Raw genomic sequence first — 17,993 nt, 5'->3', positions numbered from 1 at the left:
ACACTATTAAAATGAAGAACAAAGTACAAAGGTATCTCTCCTCTACCCTCCTTGCTGTCTTCACCAACAAGAGTCTTCAATAAAAGATAAGAGTGATGTTAAAAGCTCATTTATCAATTGCAATCATCATTTGTAAAGTATTTTAAGTTGTTTCTTGCCTGTAAAACTATGACTCTTCTATATAAAATGTGTATTACATTTGGATTAAAAGGATTTCTTATAAGAAACTTGTTTTTGTTCGATTTGAACTTGGTAGGACCTTTTAGAACGTCTAACAAAAACCAAGATAGAGTGTTCAGGCACAGAGACGTAGTCCGGGGTGAATACATTAACATACTGCTGCACCATACGACGGTTGTTTTTGGCCTCAACTGGATTTCCTTGATGGATTATGTCTTTTATCCACAGACACTCCGGACAGCCAGAATATCAACCTGAATCAACATGGTCTAATATGTGATTAGGTGTTCCCTTGGTATGGAGCAGTGTATATGAACAGTCTTAAAAGGCAGTGAACCTTCATTGCAATCATTAACCCGCCTCGGGACACGGACAGTGAATGAAACTCAAATGTTCACATTTCCAAAAATGTTTTCAAATCCAAACTTCCAAATCAAATGACAAAAACTGAATTACAACGCTATAAAAAAATAAACACTTGATTCAGAGGTGAATGAATCAGGGATGATCTAACAAACAAAAAGTTCCTCCACGAGTTGAAAAGGCGAGATGCTGATGGGAAAGTGGGTGGATGTGGATTTGACAGAAAGACAGAGGTGTCACAGCTCCCCTCTTATGGCCACAATTGGCTTGTGAAGACCCAATCTTGGTGGTGCTTGAGTAAAAGTAGGTGAAGGGAGGCCCTTTGAATGACGTACTACTTACTTGAAGCCCTGCTGATTCCAGGCCTGACCATAGACACCGTAAGTGGGAACCTGCCACCCGTTTGGGACATACTGGCTAATCTGAGGCCCGTTGCTGTACCACTGTCCCCACTGGTTGTAGGGCTGAGCTGCCGGGAAGCTCACCTTGTTCTGCTGTAGGACAAACAGGAAAAATGTAGATTTAGAATGGCTGGAGGTGGCACATTCAGCGGTGATGGGTAACACTACATGTTTAAAAAAATTAGTAAAGTTCAAAGAGCCTTGAGGCCTTTCTTCCCTAAAGGAGAATAGTTGAGTAGTTGGTCCTAGTTTGGTTTGCTAAAATGATGCTAGATTAAAAAAATGGAGAAAAAAAAAACAATAAGATTGAAGCTTAAAGTAGCAGTCTGCGGACTTAGACTTAGACATACTTTATTGATCCACAAGGGAAATTGTTCCACGCAGTAGCTTAGTTACAAAATTAGATGGTGATGTCTCCAAATACCTCTAGAGCAGACAAACAATGTAGATTGAATGCATCTGAGCAGGATATATTCCATATACTGTAGTATTTAGGTCCAGATATTTACAGAGTTATTTACCTGAGGCACAGGCATCTGCTGCACCGGGTTCATCATGTCTGGGTTCTCTTTACCCCAGTAGCACTTGACTATATGGCCTTCTAATGAAGTTCCATTCACAGACACAATGGCATGGGCTGCTGAATCGTGGGAGCTAAACCTAGACAAAACAAGAAAAAGCTATTAACACTGGTTGCTGTATTTAAAAACGGGACAGTGGATAAGACGCCAAATGTTCACACAGTGTAGTTATACACAATTTAGAATAAATCTAAGGTGTTTATTCATATGACCAATTTATTCATATTATTTAACATTTGAAAAAAAACAATGCTTAATTTCAGATGAAATAACAGTATTAGTGTGAAATTTACTTAGATATATTCATGGAGTGCAGCTCTTTTTGAGAAGCTCTGCAATAATAATACAAGTGGTTTCAAGACAACTTCAAAGATGGGTTATCCTCTATACTTGGTTTTAGTCGACAAAATTTACTGTAATCTTAGTTGCCTAAAATATTGAGAATTTTATCCACTAAAATCAATTTAGATGACTAAATGTTTTCATCAAAAAACTGACTAAAAATAAATTAAAAAATGTTGTCAAAAACAACACTAATTGAAGAGATGTCTTAGTTGTAATATTTTAATATAGTTTTAGCAAATTACTATTGTAATTTCTGGTTTATAAACTGCTACTTTCTCCCCACACTTTACACCAGGGGTGACCAACCTTTTTGAAACCAAGAGCTACTTCTTGGGTACTGATTAATGAGAAGGGCTACCAATTTGATACACACTTAAATAAATTGCCAGAAATAGCCAATTTGCTCAATTTACCTTTAACTCTATGTTATTATTAATACTTAATGATATTTACACTTAATTGAACGGTTTAAAAGAGGAGAAAACACGAAAAAAATGACAATTACATTTTGAAACATAGTTTATCTTCAATTTCGACTCTTTAAAATTCAAAATTCAACCGAAAAAAAGGAGAGAAAAACTAGCTAATTCGAATCTTTTTGAAAAAATTTAAAAAATAATTTTTGGAACATTATAAGTAATTTTTCCTGATTAAGATTAATTTTAGGATTTTGATGACATGTTTTAAATAGGTTAAAATCCAATCTACACTTTGTTAGAATATATAACAAATTGGACCAAGCTATATTTCTAACAAAGACAAATCATTATTTCTTCTAGATTTTCCAGAACAAAAATTTTAAAAGAAATTCAAAAGACTTTGAAATAAGATTTAAATTTGATTCTACAGATTTTCTAGATTTGACAGAATAATTGTTTTGAATTGTAATCATAATAAGTTTAAAGAAATATTTCACAAATATTCTTCTTCGAAAAAACAGAAGCTAAAATGAAGAATTAAATTAAAATGTATTGATTGTTCTTTACAATAAAAACAATAAATTTACTTGAACATTGATTTAAATTGTCAGGAAAGAAGAGGAAGGAATTTAAAAGGTGTATGTGTTTAAAAATCCTAAAATCATTTTTAAGGTTGTATTTTTTCTCTAAAATTGTCTTTCTGAAAGTTATAAGAAGCAAAGTAAAAAAATTAATGAATTTATTTAAACAAGTGAAGACCAAGTCTTTTAAATATTTTCTTGGATTTTCAAATTCTATTTGAGTTTTGTCTCTCTTAGAATTAAAAATGTCGGGCAAAGCGAGACCAGCTTGCTAGTAAATAAATAGAATTTAAAAAATAGAGGCAGCTCACTGGTAAGTGCTGCTATTTGAGCTATTTTTAGAACAGGCCAGCGGGCTACTCATCTGGTCCTTACGGGCTACCTGGTGCCTGCGGGCACCGCGTTGGTGACCCCTGCTTTACACTATGGGGCTAATTTATGGAGTATTCCTGGTTTCACAAAGCTTCACAAGCCGCCAATAAATTTACCCTGATGACATCAGGTCAATGATTGCCCAACTGGTCACGGTGGACCAACTAAATTGTTCACATTAAATCAAACCACTCACACAATTATTTAATCAGCCATTTAGCGCGTTATATAGTCAGCCTCATCCACTGAACGCAATCGACCTGGCCATTAATAGCCAACGCCGCCCTTCGCCGGGTAGTCGTCGTCCTTGAAGCAGCTGCAGGAGCGCCGGCTGTACTCATTGGTCAAGGAAACGGCAGCCGCAAGGAATAAAAATCCACAACCGCCAACGTGCATGAAAGTCCCAAAAATTATTTATCCGAGACACCGTACCACAACATTTTGAAAAAATTGTAAGGTCGTAAGAGCAAGCAATTACGAAACATGTATATGTTATTTTAAAACAAAATCACGACACAATATTTACCAATCCTACTGTTCTGTTACAACCAATGTTCCCTCTAATTGTTCATGTGTGAAGGCAAACACAAAAACTCCCTGAGCATTCAGTGGAGTCCATGTGAGCAACATCACACGTGGCAATACCAGCAGCACACCTGTCTCAAAACCAATCTTTTATAATAACACTCAAATGAGGAGTCATTTTCATGAGATTATTTTGTAATATTAGTGATTTGGCCCACTTGTAATGAAAATAAAATAAATCTTGTTTTTCATAAGCTATGGATTAGTATTGTACAATATGTCTGGGTGGGGGTCCTGCTTTGGAAATCATTTGTACCCCTTTCAGAGATCACATTTAGTTCCCCTTAAACATCCTCATGTTGCACAATAAAATGTAAGCATAGGATGAAGTGTGCATTCCTGTAACTTTCTCTAGTAACAGCATTCCATGATTAATATGGAATAAATGACAGTAGAATAAGCACACGTATGACTGAGGAGTCATAGTGTAACTTTGTGTGGTGTTTGAGTTGTCCGACTTTTTGTGTGGCCATAAACGCACCAGTGGTTTAGTGGTATGCGTGTTGGTGACAGATGACAAGTTGGTTTTGGCCTGGTTTGTACGGCAGAAAATGACTAGTTTTTCGAGATATAACTTTTTTACTCATGTTTTTGGTGTGGTTATGGCCGAATATAATCAGTTTTGCTCAATAAAGTGATCGATATAATTCCTGTCCTCGAAGCATCTCGATAGACGTTACAATAATTCAACGGTGTTGACGAACACCGTTAGGGCCGCTTGTTGTCACTGTCACTATGAGTTGCATTGCAAAATTACACAGAATAAATGTGTTTATTTTGTTTAGAATTCAGATGGGATTTGATTTGGTGCGCAGCATATATTTGCTGTGCGCAGAGGACGCTTGAGCAGTGCGCAATTGCGCAGGCGCGCACCTTAGAGGGAACGTTGGTTACAACTAAAAGTTGTAAACTCTTATTGTTGAAGTGTGTTGTGCTTATTGCTTGTTATTTAATTAACATTATTACATGTGTATTTGTCGCCATCATGTGGTCAGGGCAGTTACTACATCTTTGAGAAGTGTGTACTTTGAATCAAACTTTATTGACCGGAAGTTGCATAAGCCAAGCAGAGAAATCTACGGTGCCAGCACGTACTTTATGGTGGTTCTTTTCGAAGAAATACTGCATTTATCTTTTGTTTAAGGTTGCATCGCCGGTATGTATCATAACTTGAACTTTGAAACTTGGTTCTTGTCTAAAATATTTCGAGCTAAATTTACGATTTGTGATGTATAATGAGATCTTTGTCATGCTCATTAGCGATAATTTGCCATGTCATCTAAGATGGCGTCGTAGTACAAATTCACTTTTGTTTACCTTCTCATGCCTTGTAAGGTAGCATTACAGCATATATACGAATACATTTGCATAACATATGTATATATTGACTGTATTGTTAGTCTTTTTAGTTTCACCCTTTTGAATGTCAATAAACCTGCTGACAACACTCATCGGCCTCCAGAGTCGTGACTTAAGAAAGGTGTTAAACAGCCCTTGCATCAGACATGCACCCCTAACGGCACACCTACGCTATTAACACATTAAACACACAAGTACCTTAACATGCGAAGACGTTAAGGACACGTTAGCTAGCAAAAACGCAGCAAAGCCGCTGACTTTGTTTCTTTCTCCCGCACTATTTCACTTCTGAGCATTCCCAAATGTCAAAGGAAGCAACCGACAAACACCAAAACATACTGTAATGTTCCAAGAATGGCAACTCAGACAAATTCTTTGACAAAAGCCACACACTCGTACAACATCTCTCCTTCCCCTGCAGAAGTCCAAAAAAACCTCACCCCACAAAACGCGTCACTTCCCCTTTTTTGCCCCGGAAATGCCGACCCCCAGTCAAAGCCATTAGCTGCAGCCGCTACACCACGAAATCAATCTGACTTGATCACTACGCATTGTTTTAGCCGTTTTATTTGGACATCGAAAAAAAAAATTCACTTTGGCTAGAGAGTTCCGCTAAACAGAGGGCATCTGGGATATCCCTGGTTTTACAAACGGATGCGCTCTATAGCTGGAAATTACAGTAGTAAAATTACGTACTTTAGGAACATTTCATGTGTCTCATGAAAAATGCTTGCTGCAGAGTAAGATTGCGCAATAATATCCTCTACTTACCTTACAAATGAATAACCTTTATCGGGGAAAACTCTGATTTCCAAAATTTGCCCAAAAGGGGAGAAGGTCTGTCTCATTAGTTGTTCTGCAAACCAAAGACAGAAGAGGAAAATTATCTAATTATTTAAATTTTCCCAAGTAAACTAGTTATTGAAGACTACCATGTAGCCCCGCTGGTCTTCTCTGTGCAGTCATGTGAAAAACGGCTTATGAATATTCCCCAATATTGCTGGACACATTCTCACCTGTCAGTCCTGTGCTGACACCACCGCAATACACAGTGCAATTACTGGGGCTTGATTGGCTCACTACGTCATCAAAAGATAGGTGCTTGGAGTTACCTAGCCGGAGGAGACAGACATCTTCATACATATATCCAACTTCTAATGTGAACAGGAAAACTTGCCGTCATTTATGAGCACACACTTTCATATGTGGTTTTTGGCGCGGGAGGCTTTCTCGTGGCCCAGTTAGTTCGGATCTGTCTCCCTCCTAACCATTGGCCACCCATCTGTTGGATGGCGTTCTCTGCTTCCTGCAATAAACAAAATAAAATACAAATTGCTTTAATGTAAGGTTGACAACCTCAAAATGTACATTTGCAGCAGACTTGATTGCAAATATATTATGAATATGCAATAGAAACGTGATAAATTTAGCCTACGCTAGAGATTTTGATTAAATCGTGATAATGCATGCTGATGACGCAAGCTATAATTAAACCACTTATTACAACATATGCCAGTGTTCTTATATTTTTTTGTTTTGGGAAAATGTCATTTTTAGTGAGTGACATACAGCATCTTTAACACGCAGACCGTAGTGCTCAGTTCCAACACCCACACATTGGCCCTCCACACCTAACCTGACTCTCGCCAGATCCTTGTAGCTCGCCGAGCTCCACACAAGGATCTGGGCTCGAGGGCATTGCAAACTCCTTCAAGATAGCAAAAAATAATGAACCAATCAGGATGTTAAATGAAGAGTTTCTGTCTCTGATAGTTGATATAATAATGTAACTGCATCATAAAGCCTACATGAACTCCATGGTGTTCAGGGATGACTAGTCTCTCCTATTGCTATTGTACTATTTGTTCAGCTATAGTTACATTAATCATTAGTAATGTAGCAGCCTAGTTTTGAATGGCAGGGTCCCTGCTATCACATGTTGATAAAAATATCACATTTACATAATAAAAATCAACTACAGGCTTCCCAAATGCTGTAATAAATCAAGCATGATGAGTTGAACATATGTCAGCATGTGGCCCCACTTTTAACTCTTTTTTTCAAACGCTTACTTACAATTAGGGATGTCCGATAATATCGGCCTGCCGATATTATCGGCCAATAAATGCGTTAAAATGTAATATCGGAAATTATCGGTATCGTTTTTTTTATTATCTGTATCGGTTTTTGTCTTTTGTTTTTTTTTTTATTAAATCAAAATAAAAAACACAAGATACACTTACAATTAGTGCACCAACCCAAAAAACCTCCCTCCCCCCATTTCTTTCTGTTATCAATATTCTGGTTCCTACATTATATATCAATATATATCAATACAGTCTGCAAGGGATACAGTCCGTAAGCACACATGATTGTGCGTGCTGCTGGTCCACTAATAGTACTAACCTTTAACAGTTAATTTTACTCATTTTCATTAATTACTAGTTTCTATGTAACTGTTTTTATATTGTTTTACTTTCTTTTTTATTCAAGAAAATGTTTTTAATTTAGTTATCTTATTTAATTTTTTTTTTTAAAAAGTACCTTATCTTCACCATACATGGTTGTCCAAATTAGGCATAATAATGTGTTAATTCCACTACTGCATATATCGGTTGATATCGGTATCGGTTGATATCGGTATCAGTAATTAAAGAGTTGGACAATATCGGAATATCGGATATCGGCAAAAAGCCATTATCGGCCATCCCTACTTACAATAAGTCATTAATTTGACTTAGTAAGTCATTATTTTGACTTAGTAAGTCATAATAATGACATACTTAGTATCTCAGGTAACTAGGACTGTTTTGTTTTTACTTTACGGAAAAAATATCGAGATATATATCATATATCGCCATTTAACAAATGGAGCGGAAAACACAACCAAAAATTGTAGGCTTCTTTACGCGACGAAGCCGGCCTACTTCACCGCAGTCTGTAGTATATTGCCCCCCAGGCTGTGGTGGCAGCAACAAGGTGGAGACGTGATGGCGACAACTATATATTTAACAGTAAGAAAAAATGTCAGCTTAGTCACCATACACCATACACCGATCCTTACACCCACCCCAGAGCCGGCCCAAGGCATAAGCGTACTAAGCGCTTGCTTAGGGCCCCGCGGCCACCAGGGGGCCCCCAAAAGCAATTAACAAAAAATTCTGATTCTTTATTTTTTGCATGTACGTGTCTGAGTCAGACTCGTACATGGCAGTGATTAGTATTAATAACAAAGTCGGCCATCAGATTTCTTACAGTGATGTCATAAATGACTTTGCCTCCAGAAAAGCCAGGAAGCACAGGTTTTAAGGAGTGGGTGGAGTGGTGTGGGTGGTGAAGAACAGAGGAACAAAACTGTGATGTGATGGTCAAATGTGTGAATTAAGGACCTTAATTTAAGGTAGTTTATTTGGATTTTTTCCCAAAAAAAATTTTGCACATCGTTATGTACATTTACATAGTTTTAATATGTAGTAACTTTATATTTGTTTATAAACCGTTATGTTACCTTGTTTCTGGTAACTGTTCATTAATATTATTAGCTTGATATTTAATTTAATTATGTTGTTTTTTGTACAATTGAATTTGTTCCTTTTTATATATATTTAAGTGATTTTATTGTTGCACTTTATTGTTTTTCTTGCACTACGAATTATTTTTGCACATTGCTGTTTCAGGTTTTTGTTACCAAAAATAAAAAAGTGATTCAGAATCAGCTTTATTGTCCAGTTATGTTTAACACACATGGAATTTAACTTCAGTAGACTGCGCTATCTTTGTACAAAGTAAACATTAAATATGAACAATTAACTAAAAATATAAACTAGTAATTAAAGACTAATATGTACAAGACTGATGAGACAATATGACACTTTTACTGTAAATACAAAGCTTTATCACTTGGACTGTTCAACCCCAGGCCACTCTCTTGTAGCTGAATGTTTTCTACATTTTAAGATTAGGAACCATATGTGGCACTCTGGACATCATTCGTTCATTCATTGGTATTATTTATGTTCTTAACTGGGCCACCCCCATATCTTTATAAATGACATGTCATTTGTAAAGACATGCCAGGCTGACAATAGGATAATGTAAACAACACTACCAGAGCCGCAATGAGTTTATAGTAGGTGTGTGAATGATCAACAATCAATATTATTGGCAGAAATAGAGGGCCCCAAAATAAAATTTTGCTTAGGGCCCCATGGAGGCTTGGGCCAGCACAGACCCACCCACCCCCTTTCCCGGTCTGTCCGCCAGAGAGACACCACCTTAACTAACACATTTTCTGGGGGAAACACTGTTCTGCATATTTTCTTTGCACAAACGACATCGATCGTCTACTGACATTGCTGCGTTGTTTCAGTAAAAGTTCTCTTAACTTTTCGCTCTGTCTTTATCCAATATGTCGGCTGTTCTGTTTTGGATTTCCCAACGTCGCTCTCATCAGCGTCACGGGTTGAGTTCAATGCGAGTGTTTGAAGTAGCACGTTATTCAAGATAACGGACAAGTGGTTTATCCAATTACATACAATGATTTTTTTTTTACAAGGCCCCACCTTCTAAAATACATCTCCTATTGAGAAGTCCCAGATCCTTGTGTGGAGCTCAGCGAACTACAAGGATCTGGCGAGAGTCAGGTTACTCCACACCAGCAACAACTACTGTACAAACACCGGAATTCTGAACAAAATGCAACACAAGCAGCTTCTTACAGTAAACATGACTAAGAGCGAACAGGACGAGCTGGTAAAAAAGGACTTGGATCTCAATGATTTCTTGGTCTCGTTTGGGTTTCAGAACCAAGGACTTGCTGCTTGTAGTGCCTTTTGGAATACCGTAGTTCAAACTAAGGAGAGAAACAATACTTTAAGCATTTACTTTCAAGTCTGTGTAGATAACAGCGATACCTCAGTTTTCGCACACACCAAGTTTTCATGATTTGGATTTTGATGAAAATTATTGCCAAATACATCGATTTTCCTTAAATAATTCTAAACATTAGTGACTCAGTCTTTGTGGGGAATGAATAATGTTTTTGTTTTTTTAGAGTTGGGACACAAACAAAATAATCTAGCCAAGTAATCCTTTAATCATCTTTATCATAGATGTGCGTGTGTGGGCTGTTTATTTGATCCTAGAACAAACACCAAACAATGCAAAATTCCATATCTGTTCCCTCTCTGCCTCCTATTGTGCGCTGGGACGCTGTCATTCACAGCTGACATAAGGCGTTTAAGTCCAAAGAAGGGCAAATGTGCTTTATTGAATTTGGCTGCAAAATAACCCAACACAGGGCCAAAAGAAAGTTGCCAAATGTAACAAAATGCTGTTGAAATGTGGAGGCATTGCAGTGCTGTGAGGAGCTATCTCGCACATACGTGTGATTGCATCAGTTGATGTAAACAAAGTTTGTGCAGACAGTCCTGACTCGTCCGTGCGTTCTTGGATATGAAAGATTTGCCACAGCTAGCACTGACAAAATGTGAAAAACACTATTACATTTTAGAAAAAAGTGGGAGCAAAGTATGAAAGTGGAGTCTGCTTGGCTCTTCTGCTTGGCCTTCCTACCTTGCCGCTTATCACTGTTTTACGTGTAATTGAAATTATATAATTTCCTACAGGGAGAAGTACTTCAGTTTCTGTACGATTCGTTTTAATGAACCCTTTGAAACAAATTAATAACTAAAGCCAAGGTGCCACTGTACTTTGCAACTTGCTCAAAGCTACATATTTTAAACTAAAATAAATGACAAGAACTTATGTCACAATTAGTGGTTTAACAGAACATATACATTTTATAAATATCTATATTCTTACAATTACTAAATATATTGGACACAAATTGCTCGTCGGCCAGAGGAATATGTCTGGTGTTCATGGTTGTCATGGAAATCTAAATTGTAATAAAAAAATTACGTTTACAGAGGGACAAAATTAGATTTTATTTTTGACCAAAATCATAATGCCATAGTTGATAGTATGAAAAACTTCAAAATTACCAATTCAACACTTTATCAAAACCTACCGTATTTTTCGGACTATAAGTCGCAGTTTTTTTCATAGTTTGGCCGGGCGTGCGACTTATACTCAGGAGCGACTTATGTGTGAAATTATTAACACATTAGCGTAAAATATCAAATAGTATTATTTAGCTCATTCCCGTAAGAGACTAGACGTGTAAGATTTCATGGGATTTAGCGATTAGCAGTGACAGATTGTTTGGTAAACGTATAGCATGTTCTATATGTTATAGTTATTTGAATGACTCTTACCATAATGTTACGTTAACATACCAGGCACGTTCTCAGTTGGTTATTTATGCCTCATATAACGTACACTTATTCAGCCTGTTGTTCACTATTCTTTATTTATTTTAAATTGCCTTTCAAATGTCTATTCTTGGTGTTGGCTTTTATCAAATACATTTGCCCAAAAAATGCAACCTATACTCCAGTGCGACTTATATATGTTTTTTTCCTTCTTTATTGTGCATTTTCGGCCGGTGCGACTTATACGCCGAAAAATACAGTATATTATTTTATGAATAATTATAACTTAACATGAACAAAATGTGGTGATGCAAAGACGCATCAGAAAAGCAAAACCAGACGCCATCGCAAACAATACAGCCAACATTGATACACTTAACAGCTACAAAATTAGAAATGCAGCAAAACGATATTTAACTATATTTACTCTAATATTTTTTTTCATTTAAGTCTTTATTTATGGGAACAAAATCAACCGTTAAAAGTTCAGGAATATGTCATGCATGCAAAGACATTAAATTCCATTGAAATTCAATCAATTTGAGAAATTGACCATGGTACCTAGCCCTAATTACTATCATTCAGCACTAGCAACAATTATTGGAACAGTGATCCAAGCTCACTACTTACCCATTTATTGAAGAAAGACACAAAGCCATAGCCTTTTGATTTCCCTGTAGCCATGTCTTTGACCACACGTGCATCACTGTAGATAAACAATAATGCTCATACATAATGACATCTCTGTGACACAGGCCTTTTCCATGAACAGATATTTACTGTGATAATTAGGGTTGGGTATCGAGTATCGAGTATCGATTGGAACTGGGACTAACTTTCCGATTCTCCCGGAATCGTTCAAAAGTTTAAATTTCGATTCCTATTTTCGATACCCAGTCCGCCGACCGGAAAAAAAAAAAAAAAAATGTCCGCCGAACCGGAAGAAGTAGCCGCTGAGCACCAACGAAGAAGCGCCCACCGCCGGAAGTGTTATCATAGCCGAGCGAGTCAGTCTAGCATGGATAGCGGGCGTCGGCGGTCGAAAGTGTGGCTTTACTTTACAAAAAAAAAATGAAATAACCGCGAAATAACAGAGCTCCATGTCCATCAAGAAACGAGTGGAGAGAGAGCTGCAGATGTACCAGGACGTTCCACCGATACTTATGTCTGACGACCCTGCTGCATGGTGGTGGTCCGGTGGAACCAACAAAAGACTTATCCTTTGCTGTCAGATCGCACTTTCTCCTATTTATGCGTTCAAGCTTCTTCCACACCCAGCGAACGTGTATTTTCCACAGCAGGAGACACTATCTGTCCAGAACGCTCACGCATCCTGCCTGAGAAGGCAGATATGGTCATTTTCCTAAACAAGAACTGTCTCTGATTTTATACTGTACCTGCTGCTAATCTGGACTGGGTTTTGCAAGTTGTTTCTTATTGTTTATTTGCTTTTCTGCACCAGGTTAGCCCATCAGTGGGAGCACGGTAACATTTTTAAGTACCTGCAGCATCATACACTTGTGTGTGTAAATGTGTTTTCATGAGGTTTCCTGCAGCATCATACACTTATGTGTAAATGTGTTTTCATGAGGTTTTCAAAAATAAAGCTCTCTTGAGGAAAGTGTACCCCTGGGAAAATGTATTCATAATTTATAATATTTATATTCAAGTTCATAGATTTGATATTTATATTCTAGTTGAAAACAGCCCTGTGAGGAATTTATAGTAAAGTTCATAAAAAGTTAATAGAATTAAAATTGATGGAGAATGTCAGACTATTTCATTCAGAAAGACTGTAGGTTAGCTAGCTCATTTAAAATATCCTAAACTTTTTTTTGACCCTGCCTCTTAAAAGAATCGGAACCGAGAATCGTCAGGAATCGGAATCGAAACAAAGAATCGGAATCGGAATCGTTCGAATTCAAACGATACCCAACCCTAGTGATAATCGTGTTGATAACTGTTACTTACGATATCCTTCCAAAGGGACCAAAGGCAGCTCTGACATCTTCTGTAGTTATTTCAGGGCTGAGGTCTCCGACAAAGACGTGAAAGTGATCTTAGACGGAGAAAGCAACATTTTAAAAACACAAGTATGCACGTTCTTGCACATATTTGATATTGATTATATTTATATGATATGCAATATTAGTAGGGATGTAGCAATATGAACATTTCATATCAAGGTTATTAGTATCGCGTTTCAATGTGCTCAAAAAAATACTTACACATACAGACAATAATACATTAACCAAGGATTTTTTTCTTTAAATAAATACATAAAAAAATAATGACACAAACAACATACTTTCCTTGGCAGAGAAAACGTTAACTATTGTTCGGTCTTCCCAAGAGCCATAATATTATTACGTGTGTATTTAAATATCTTATATTTCGATTTGTAAGGGTTTTAGAGTGGGTTTTTTTCTATGATAAAAGCAAAACGGGATGTTTTGCGCTTCCCTTTCGGTGTATGTGACGTCACACGAGTGCTTTTCCTGTTGAAGACACCTCCGTGTCATTACTCCTCCGAGCATAGATCGATAACTAAGCGTGCACAACCTGTAGGTTCAATGTACACAATTGAATAACATAGTAGCTCAGACCGCAATGTGTTTATACAAGTTTAAATTGGGGTATAACGTTCCTTAATGGGGAAATACATTAATGTATCTTGTATTCAGGTTAGCATTTAAGCTACCTAGCGCTATTTTGCAGTAGGGCTGTGAATCTTTGGGCACCACAAGATTTGATTCGATTCAGAATCGATTCTTGATTCAAAACGATGGTCGATTCAAAGTCAATACTTTTTAATAACATTGGGTGCCAGTTCTATGATTAACTTCATTCCTCAATAGAATAAATTACAGCTCTGATAAATGTATTACTCAAAAGAAATGTGTTTTTTCTTTAATAAAATTCCATCCAAACATTTAATAAAGTCAAATGTCACATGCAAATAAGGCAACATTATCCAACACCCTCTTCTAAAGTAAATCTGTACAGCAAATATGGGCATCTACATCAACAATATGATTTGCCTGAGTGTCTAGACAGGACAGATAAAAAAATATATTTATATATTTTTCCCCTTAAAAATCGATTGATTTTTTTTTAATCCATTAAGAATCGGTAAGTAAGAATCATGATTCATTCTAGAATCTATTATTTTGACACACCTATTCTCCAGTAAAGTGTCACTGGTTAGTGAGTTTAGCACAGTGCGCTGGTAAATCACGGTTTTAACGCTAATTTTAATTTAAAAACGATAATGCTAACCTTTGAGAGTTTTATTGCAGTTTATCATCAATACCATTTATAGTAGCGTCTCTCAATATTGGTCACAAAAAGTATTTTATTTCGTGTCATTTGTATTTTTGGTTGTCACTGCATGACGACAACTATGCGAGTCCAATAACTTATATTTACCAACATAAATTTTTTTCTATGAACAAGTGTAACAGAGAGCTAGTTTTGTAAACCAGAAGTCCAGAAATAATAGAAAATACTAAAGTATACAACATTTGCACAACTCATTAAAATACAAGAGCTGGTAACTCAAATATTTCCTTCAAGTATGTTGCATTAAATCAGTGTTTCGTGCTTTACTTGATCTCCTTTCCCATTGCATAAACTGGTGTGTATAGCTTGGTTGCAACCACGTGACTGAGAGGCAGTCCGCCTCACTTCACGTTTTCCCTTCAGGGGGAAAACTTTAAATATAGCCAGCGTACACGTACCACATGCTGAGGAGATGTCAGAGTATTATAAAAGGTTTAGAATTAAATATTGGGCCCTTGGCCTGTCGATTTTACTTGTTTGCCCCTCGCAAGTCTGACATGCAATCCAGCAATTGCACAGTCATTATTTTATCTTACACATTCTACACATTGTTACGGAATATTTTTTTTTTTTTTTTTTAAATACTTAATTTTTGCGGTCACATGCAGGCAGCAATCAATGCAGAATCTTTAAAAAATATTGTCCTAAAAAAAAAAAAACTCTGAATATCATTTTGTGGCTATATCAACTTCCTTGTGACAAGCGAGACACAGCAATGCGGCTTGAAAATGTTCGAAATTATTTTGACCGATGCAAAGGGCGGCAGATAACTGCAAGATGGGCAGCGGTCGTGACGTATTGACATCCACTACCTCATAACACATGACACAACTTTCAAGGATGTGTCCTTAAATCCCTTACCAACAAAGGAATATAAAGATTTGATGGATTGTATTAAAATATTTTAAGTGCTACGTGTGAAAAGTCAGTGAGAGCAAGTAGCTAAGATCTCGTTGATCACGCATTATAATTAGTGAATTTAGAATGAGTGACGCATGGATAGAGCTGACCGTGCAAAAGATGGATAAACATCTGAAAAGGAAAAAATATAAACTCTGAACTGCGCCGCTAAGAAGTTGTTTATTTCCATCTCTATGTAAGGAAATTGGAGCGTAGCATAAAGTCTTGGTCCATACAGACGTTTTCTGGATATTACGTCAATCAGTATGTTTCCATGCACTAACTTAGTCTGATTTCTCAGATAATTTGGTTTCTTCCATTTTCTCACCAACACGTGGAGTGGCAGTTCCCATTCTCTCCCTCTAATGCCTCTCGTACACTAGGGGGCGATTTTGGTCATATCAGCTTGTTTAGCTATGTGGGAATGTAAATTACCGTATTTTCCGCACCATAAGCCGCACCTAAAAACCACAAATTTTCTCAAAAGCTGACAGTGCGGCTTATAGCCCGGTGCGCTTTATATATGGATTAATATTAATATTTATTTTCATAAAGTTTAGGTCTCGCAACTACGGTAAACAGCCGCCATCTTTTTTCCCCGTAGAAGAGGAAGCGCTTCTTCTTCTACGGTAAGCAACCGCCCCCATAGAAGAGGAAGCGCTTCTTCTTCTACTGTAAGCAACCGCCAAGGTGAGCACCCGCCCCGTAGAAGAAGAAGCGCGCGGATATTTCATTTCATTTGTGTGTTTCTGTAAAGACCACAAAATGGCTCCTACTAAGAGACACGCGTACAAGGTTCCACTGACTTTTGATATTCCTGTGAACCGCACTGTGGATACAACGGGAGCACGTACGGTGAATATCCGTTAGCTTGCCATGCTAACGGCCAGAAACTTCCACCCATGGTGATATTCAAAAGGAAGACCTTGCCAAAAGAGAACTTTCCAGCCGGCGTCATCATAAAAGCTAACTCGAAGGGATGGATGGATGAAGAAAAGATGAGCGAAGAGACCGGGTGACTTTTTTCACGCAGCTCCGTCCCTGTTGATCTATGACTGCATGCGCGTCCACATCACAGATGGTGTCAAAAAACAAGTGAAGCACACCGAAGAAGAAGAAGAATTCGAGGGATTTGTGGATGAGTAATAACTTCAGAACGTGAGCTTTAAATGTTTATTTTGTGTTGTGTGACATTAACGTTCGAGCAACGTTGAGTTATTGATGTTGCTATTGCTCTGCACTATTTTGAGTGTTACTATTTTTGTGATTGCACATTTGCACATTACATTTTGGGAGTGAACAGAGTTATTAGAACGCTGGTTTGTAATATATTATTAAAGTTTGACTGACCTATCTGACTGTTTTTTTGACATTCCCTTTAGCGTAGCGTAGGTGCGGCTAATAACACGGGGCGGCTAATAGGTAAACAAATTTTTGAAATATGCCATTCATTGAAAGGCGGCTAATAACACGGGGCGGCTTATGGTGCGGAAAATATGGTAAAGAAGGCAATGCTACATGGAAGAGCTACTCGATATCAAACTCCAGATCTAAGTCATAAATACAACTTTCCATTTGGTGTTATTGGTAGTGCTTATGTGTTCAAATGACACTTGTGGTTATTATGATCAGACATACAAAAAGATCAATATTTTTGGTGAACTGCTTTGACTATTTACTGTTAATACCAACTACGCAGTGAATTATTTTTAATTGCAGGTATAACATCATGACACTTATTAAAAGGGTAGGTTTTTATGTCATATTTTAAAATATTGACTTGGTTTAACATCATGACACTTATTTAAAAGGGTAGGTTTTTATAAAATGTATTTTAAAATATTGACTTATTTCAGCTTCTATACATTTACTCTGTATGCTTGTTGCTGTAAACCAGGGGTGCCCACACTTTTTCAGCTGGCGAGCTACTTTTTAAATGACCAAGTCGAGGTGATCTACTTCATACATAGATTGCCATCTTTCATGAAGATATTCTTGTCTTCATGAAAGATGGCACAAGAATATAAGTTGGTGTATTACCTGATTCTGATGACTTGCATGGATTGTAATCAGACAAGATTCACAGTAGTGTTGACAACTTCCACATTTTCGATTTCATATCGTGGAGGAGAAAAAAAAAAGTCCTCCTTTCTGTCCAATACCACATTGCAGTGGTTGGTTTTGGCATCCTGTTTGTCCAGCTTCCATACTCGTTTTTTTACACTTTACAAGAAATAGATCGACGGCAAACTCCGTGGCTTGCTAGCTTGTTAGCGCTAGCTTTCGGAGA

At 37.2% G+C, this 17,993-nt stretch overlaps 1 protein-coding gene across 1 annotated transcript in view; it reads right to left on the bottom strand.

The window, feature by feature from the left end:
- LOC133652620 (cytotoxic granule associated RNA binding protein TIA1-like) overlaps nucleotides 1-17,993 on the bottom strand; it is a 30,503-nt gene that overhangs the window by 5,578 nt on the left and 6,932 nt on the right. The window contains exons 5-11 of the mRNA XM_062051579.1: nucleotides 13,433-13,520; nucleotides 12,092-12,167; nucleotides 6,384-6,492; nucleotides 6,203-6,298; nucleotides 5,958-6,042; nucleotides 1,466-1,604; nucleotides 886-1,037 (exon numbers count right to left, since the gene is read on the bottom strand). Of these exons, the coding sequence (XP_061907563.1) occupies nucleotides 886-1,037; nucleotides 1,466-1,604; nucleotides 5,958-6,042; nucleotides 6,203-6,298; nucleotides 6,384-6,492; nucleotides 12,092-12,167; nucleotides 13,433-13,520 (745 nt within the window). The remainder of the gene's footprint in view (nucleotides 1-885; nucleotides 1,038-1,465; nucleotides 1,605-5,957; nucleotides 6,043-6,202; nucleotides 6,299-6,383; nucleotides 6,493-12,091; nucleotides 12,168-13,432; nucleotides 13,521-17,993) is intronic.

The sequence above is a fragment of the Entelurus aequoreus genome, linkage group LG06, assembly GCF_033978785.1.
Source record: "Entelurus aequoreus isolate RoL-2023_Sb linkage group LG06, RoL_Eaeq_v1.1, whole genome shotgun sequence".
Taxonomy (NCBI): domain Eukaryota; kingdom Metazoa; phylum Chordata; class Actinopteri; order Syngnathiformes; family Syngnathidae; genus Entelurus; species Entelurus aequoreus.
This window is presented reverse-complemented; position numbering and strand designations above follow the sequence as displayed.